The 7,177-nt window shown below is 47.1% G+C and overlaps 1 protein-coding gene across 1 annotated transcript in view; it reads left to right on the plus strand.

The window, feature by feature from the left end:
- The window catches only part of GREB1 (growth regulating estrogen receptor binding 1), a 213,598-nt gene that overhangs the window by 94,301 nt on the left and 112,120 nt on the right, over positions 1–7,177 (plus strand). The window contains exon 8 of the mRNA XM_040348569.1: positions 6,515–6,631. Within this exon, the coding sequence (XP_040204503.1) occupies positions 6,515–6,631 (117 nt within the window). The remainder of the gene's footprint in view (positions 1–6,514; positions 6,632–7,177) is intronic.

Genomic DNA, 7,177 nt, shown 5'->3' on the forward strand with positions numbered 1-7,177 from the left:
CTGAAGCGCCAGAGTGCTCCCCTCAATCCTCCTCCTCTTGTTCGTGTAGACAGTCGGCTCTCCCCGCCGCCGCCTTGTTTTCCTATACTATGGCCGTCCCCCCTTCCTCCTCCTGTTAGAGGAGGGGAGTGAAGAAGCCGGAGATCGGAGCGGCTGTCTCTGTGTGGAGAGACACTAGCCACTCAGTCACGTCGCTGAGGGGGCGGTCCATGCCTGACACATATTCTGCTCCTCTCTGTGTCAAAAAACTCCTGTCTGCGGCGATCTGTGCTCCACCCGGGCAGCGCGGCTGCACACTGTCCTCTCCTCTGCAGCTGCCACCTGGGTGTTTTTATGTACCATAATGGAGGGGGGGTTTGTCCTGGGGGGTCTGTAGTAATGGGGGGAGTCTGTACTAATGCGGGGGGGCTTTGTCCTGGGGGTCTGCACTAATGGGGGGGTTGTCCTGGGGGGGTCTATACTAATGGGGGGAGTTTGTAGTAATGGGGGGGTTTGTCCTGGGGGTCTGTACTAATGGGGGGGTTTGTCCTGGGGGGGTCTGCACTAATGGGATGGTTTGTCCTGGGGGGTCTGTACTTATGGGGGGAGTCTGTACTAATGGGGGTCTGTACTAATGGGGAGGTTTGTCCTGGGGGGGGGTCTGCATGAATGGGGGGGGGGGGTTATCCTGGGGGGTCTGTACTAATGGGGGGGTTTGTCCTGGGGGGTCTGTACTAATGTTTTTTATTTCCTGGGGGGGGGTCTGCACTAATGCCTGGGGTCTGTTCTAATGGGGGGTTTGTCCTGGTTGGGTCTGTACTAATAGAGGGGGTGGTTTGTCCTGGGGGTCTGTACTAATGAAGGGGGGTTGTCTGGGGGGGGTCTGTACTACTGGGGGGGGGGTGGTTTGTCCTAAGGGAGGTCTGTACTAATGGAGGGGGGTTTGTCCTGAGGGGGAGTCTGTACTAATGGGGGGTTTGTCATTGGGAGTTTGTACTAATGGAGGGGGATTGGTTTGTCCTGGGGGTCTATACAAATGGAGGGGGGTTGTTCTGGGGTGGTCTTTACTACTGGAAGGGGGTCTGTACTAATGGGGGGGTGTTTTGTCCTGGGGGGGTCTGTACTAATGGAGGGGGTGGTTTGTCCTGAGGGGGATCTGTACTAATAGAGGAGGGTCTGTACTAATGGAGGGGGGTCTGTACTAATTGAGAGGGGATGGTTTGTCCTGGGGGGTCTGTACCAATGGAGGGGGGTGGTTTGTCCTGGGGGGTCTGTACTGAGGGAGGGGTTTATACTTAGTGAGGAGTCTGCGTTGACGGAGGGGGTCTATACTTAGTGGAGGGGGTCTGTACTGAGGGGCGACTATAGGTGGTGGAAGGTGGGTGACACCATGTTTTACCGCACCGGGTGACAACAACCCTAGTGACGCCACTACAGCTGCGGGCTCTTCATTCCTCCTCCCACTCCCTCTCCTCCTCCTCCTCTTCACGCACAATGCTGTACTAGTGAGTGGCGCTTGCCAGCACAGCCACCCTTTATGTTTTTTCCCCGCCTTCATATCGGCCAGAGAAGAAATAGAATAGAAAAATGAGCAGAGAAAGGGAATTGTGGGACATGTAGTTCGAGGACTGGCAGCCCCACTGTAACAAAGAAACTGCAGCCCACACGGCATGCTCAGCTGAATGGGAGAGAGAGAGAGCCAGGACCCCCGGAAAGCTTTCAGGGAAGTGCACCCAGGACTCCAGAGGGAGAGGACAGTGCTGAGAGAACCCCGCTGCCCTGCGCCACCGGAGGGAAAGCCACACAGCCTAGTGCCATCCCTGGCAGAGAAAGGAATGGAGTCATTGCCAGAATACAGATCTGGGCTCTACCCAGCGGAGTATCCATTGGCAATTCAGAGTGAGCCAACTCCTGATCAGAGGAACCGTTGTTGCTGTATTGCTGGGTCAGGTGAGAGCCGATCGGCCATTATCTACTTATGTCCATAGGAACTGCAGGCTCTGACCATCTCCTGTATTATATATGCAGTCCCTGATCGTCTCCTGTATTATTTCTCCAGTCCCTGACCGTCTCCTGTAGTATGTCTGCAGTCCCTCATCGTCTCCTGCAGGCTCTGACCATCTCCTGTATTATATCTGCAGTCCCTGATAGTCTCCTGTATTATTTCTCCAGTCCCTGACCGTCTCCTGTAGTATGTCTGCAGTCTCTGACCATCTCCTGTAGTATGTCTGCAGTCTCTGACCATCTCCTGTATTATAACTGCAGTCTCTGACCATCTCCTGTATTATATCTGCAGTCTCTGACTGTCTCCTGTATTGTTTCTCCAGTCTCTGACCATCTCCTGTATTAAAACTGCAGTCTCTGACCATCTCCTGTATTATATCTGCAGTCTCTGACTGTCTCCTGTATTGTTTCTCCAGTCTCTGACCATCTTCTGTATTAAGAATTTTGATCGATCAAAAAAATTAATCGATTAATCGAGGAATTAATAGTTAATTTCCACAGCCCTAATACTGTATATTTTATATTTTCTGATTACATTATCAGGATGTGCTTTCTTACTGTGCCTTGCTTTCCATATCTTTATGAGGTTTACCCGACAGAGTCTGTTTGGTTAAGAATAGAACTTCTGCTTTTTCTAATGAGTGGCATATCTGTGCTCATATTTACCTTTTCCTAGGCTTTAGGCTCCCAGAAGGAAAGTGAGTGAAGTGTTTTATCTTCACATAGAATTCAATGGACCCACATCCAAAACGCAAGTATTGCGTTTTTACCGCGATTTTGCCGCGATTTGCAGTTTTTTTTTTAAACCTGTTTATAGCTGGTTGTTAAAGGACAAAGTACAAAAAAAATTGGCGACTAAAAAAAAAAAACTCAAATCGCGGTAAAATCGCAGTAGAAACGCCTGTCAAAAAACGCAGCAAGCACCGCAAAAAGAAACATGCATAGGTGTGAATGGAGCCTAAATACAGCTTGTCTGTGAAGCCCTCAGGAGTTTAATAAGGCCCATACACACGATCAGACTTTTTGACAACAAACCTCCGACGGACAGACTTTTTCGCTTTTTCATCAGACAAATGTTCACTATGTAGAACTGTGGAAAATGTCATGGGGTGTGAATACTTTTTCAAGGCACTGTATATAAGGCACTGCGTAAATTGATGGTGCTTTATAAGTACCTGGAATAAATAAATAATATAATGGCAGAATCACTTTCATACATAAGGAGGTAAAGTTGTTTATTCTAAGCGTTTCTAAAAAATCCAGACAATTCCAAAAGAGGATTTATTTTGTATTCACTTGCAAATGTTAATGGTAATAACTAGAGTTGAGTCCAAACCCGAACTTAAAAAAAAAAGTTTGGATTCGGGAACCCGAACCCGAACCCGAACTCCGAACCCCATTGTAGTCAATGGGACACGGACTTTTAGAAAAAAAAATGCGCGGAGGTCCCCGCAAATTCAATAACCAGACCCTTCAGGTCTGGTATGGATATTAAGGGGAACCCCGCCGTCAATTTAAAACAAAAATGACGTGCGGTTCCCCCTAAATATCCATAACCAGACCCGTTATCCGAGCACGTTGACCTGGCCGGCCGCAAAAAAGAGGGGGGGACAGAGTGCGCCCCCCCTCTCCTGAACCGCACCAGGCCACATGCCCTCAACATGGGGAGGATGTCCCCATGTTGATGGGGACAAGGGTCTCATCCCCACAACCCTTGCCCGGTGGTTGTGGGGGTCTGCGGGCGGGAGGCTTATCAGAATCTGGAAGACCCCTTTAACAAAGGGGACCCCCAGATCCTGACCCCCCCCTGTGTGAAATGGTAATGGGGTACCCCTACCATTTCACGAAGGAAGTGTAAAGTCTTGTAAAAAAAACACACACACACACACACACACCGTAGAATAAAGTCCTTTATTAATGAAAAAAAAAAAAGAAAAAAACTCCAGCGGTGATAATCGACTCGTTCCCGGCTTCCTGCTCCAACGTTGTCCTGATCCTGCTACGGCTGCGGGTGATCTCCAGCGATGAGAAGATCCAGCGATGGGTGATCTCCGCTCCAGCGATGAGAAGATCCATCCATCTGGCGCAGCATCCCTGACCTCCTCTCACCGCTGGACACAGCCCAGTGAATGACGCGCTGAAGCTGTGACATTACTTATATAGAGGAGGCAGGGCCACCCGTCACGTGACCCCGCACCCTCTGACGTACCCTCTGCTACGTCACTGGGTAAGCCCCGGCTTCCCTCTTCCTGGGCTTCCCCAGTGACGTAGCAGAGGGTACGTCAGAGGGGGCAGGGTTACGTGACGGGTGGCCCTGCCTCCTCTATATAAGTAATGTCACAGCTTCAGCGCGTCATTCGCTGGGCTGTGTCCAGCGGTGAGAGGAGGTCGGTGATGCTGCGCTGGATGAATGGATCTTCTCATCGCTGGAGCGGAGATCCCCCGTCGCTGGATCTTCTCATCGCTGGAGATCACCCGCAGTGTCGCAGGATCAGGACAACGCAGGAAGCCGGGAACGAGTGGATTATCACTGCTGGAGTTTTTTTCTTTTCTTTTTTTATTAATAAAGGAGTTTATTCTACGGTGTGTGTGTGTGTGTTTTTTTTACAAGACTTTACACTTCCTTCGTGAAATGGTACCCCATTACCATTTCACACAGGGGGGGTCAGGATCTGGGGGTCCCCTTTGTTAAAGGGGTCTTCCAGATTCTGATAAGCCTCCCCCCCCGCAGACCCCCACAACCTCCGGGCAAGGGTTGTGGGGATGAGACCCTTGTCCCCATTAACATGGGGACATCCTCCCCATGTTGAGGGCATGTGGCCTGGTGCGGTTCAGAGTGCGGTCCCCCCCTCTTTTCTGCAGCCGGCCAGGTCAATGTGCTCGGATAACGGGTCTGGTTATGGATATTTAGGGGGAACCGCACGTCATTTTTTTTTTAAATTGACGGCGGGGTTCCCGTTAATATCCATACCAGACCTAAAGGGTCTGGTTATTGAATTTGTGGGGACCTCCGCGCATTTTTTTTCCCCCCGAACTCCGATCCCGGACCCAAACTTTTTCCAATTATTCGGGTTCGGGTCCGGGTTCGGGAAAAACCCAAAGTCCGTACCGAACCCGAACTTTACAGTTCGGGTTCGCTCAACCCTAGTAATAACTTAAACATTATTAAAGCGCCATTAATCCCAAAATCAAAAATGTAATACATTGCAGCTTACCAAACATTAGATGTGGTGGCTGTATTTGTTTTTTTCTTTTTTGGCTTTTCCCCCTCTGTTTTCACCTGGTGATTTGGGCAGTAACACACCTCCTGTATTCGAGTGCCCCCACTCTGTATGAATGGGCATAGGGGGCAAATTTGGGAGGAGGAGAGTGTTAGATTAAATAGCAGATTTGAACGCACTAATAAATTGAAGCCAAACTCCAGCCAATAAAAATCAATTACAGCAGGCAAACAATTTTTCTCCTTTTGGGATAACATTTTAGATAAACACAGTAAATAAAAGCCGATCATTTTAAGCACCCATGCCAATGTTAAATGGTTTGTCTCAACCCTGTAACTGCAAGAGAGCTTTTTCTATTTTAAAACAACAGACTTACTGGCAGGATCGCCAGGTAAACATAAGAAGAAAGAAAGCCTAAAAAGAAAGGGTACCTGGTTTTGATAGGTACCTGCTCCCATTTCCGCAGCTCGGCCCCCTTCTCCTTTTCCCCTTGCCACCGGGCCATTCACAAACCATAGCGCACTTCACGTATGCGCAGTAGTCAAGTGATTTCCCTTAAAAGAAATGGCGGGGGCATCACGCAAGAGCCGATTGAAAAATCAGCTGGGGTGAAGACACCGCTGGATTCCAGGACAGGTCCTAATATTAAAAATCAGCAGCTACAGTATTTTACTTTTATTTTTTTCTGAAGGAACCTGGAGCTCCTCTTTAATCGACGGCAACACAGTACACAACTCTGACAAGCTGGCTGTCAGTAAAGCTCACCCAGTACTGCTCTGCTGCCACCATGTGGACAGTTTCTTGTACAGCAGCATTAAAGCATTTTCTGATGGTGATTAGCATAGCCTCTGTATTTCTCAGAGCAGGTGTTTTTATTTTTGGATATTCATCTTAAACTTTTTATATTTTTATCTTGTATTTATTTCAATGAAAGTAATGCCAATACTTTGTGATCTTGGCTTTTTTTTTTTCAATTAAGGAACACATTACAGGGCAGTGAGAGGATGATAAGAAATAAATAAACATAATTGTATAACATATACTGTAAGCAACTGTACTTTTTTTTTAATTATTAATGTATGATTAAGGAGGGAAAAAACACACTCCTACCCACTGTATTTGAGTTTTGCAGGGCTGCTGCTCATTGCCTTAGAAGGGCGGCTTTCTCATTGATGACCATTATTCATCTATGAACATTTTTCAAAATTTCCATGAATAAGTAAAATCTAGTATTTTCAAAGCCTGGATACATTGATAAAATGTATCACTTTGTATTTGGTGTTCTGATCATTTGTTACTTTATTTCAAAGGAAATGTAACAAATTCTGGGCCTCCAAAAAAAAGACATAAAGGTTGGTCTCCAGAGTCCCCTTCCTCCACAGACTCGGGCTTCCTGCAAAACAGCACAATTACTGGTGGAAAAGTTGGTAAGTATACAATTGTGTATTTTATTTTTTTATTTTTTATGGCCATTAGGAAATGATCTGTTTGTTTAAAATGCAAAAGAAGGTATAATCATTCCTACATTTAGTCCTTGAAAAAAGAAAACACACCCAGCTATCCCTAGTCTATTTTAGATAAAGCTATATGGATTTGTTTGCATCTTTCACTGTACTATAGTATTTTGCTGTTTATTTATTTATTAAAGGAGTTGTAAGGTACAATTTTTTCTTCCCCTAAATAGCTTCCTTTACCTTAGTGCAGTCCTCCTTCACTTACCTCATCCATCCATTTTGCTTTTAAATGTCCTTATTTCTTCTGAGAAATCCTCACTTCCTGTTCTTCTGTCTGTAACTCCACACAGTAATGCAAGACTTTCTCCCTGGTGTGGAGTGTCGTGCTCGCCCCCTCCCTTGGACTACAGGAGAGTCAGGACGCCCACTAACACACAGCTCCTTTCTCTATCTGCAACGTAGAGAGTGTCCTGACTCTCCTGTAGGAGGACTGCACTAAGGTAAAGGAAGCTATTTAGG

This window comes from Rana temporaria, chromosome 4 (assembly GCF_905171775.1).
Source record: "Rana temporaria chromosome 4, aRanTem1.1, whole genome shotgun sequence".
Lineage (NCBI taxonomy): Eukaryota > Metazoa > Chordata > Amphibia > Anura > Ranidae > Rana > Rana temporaria.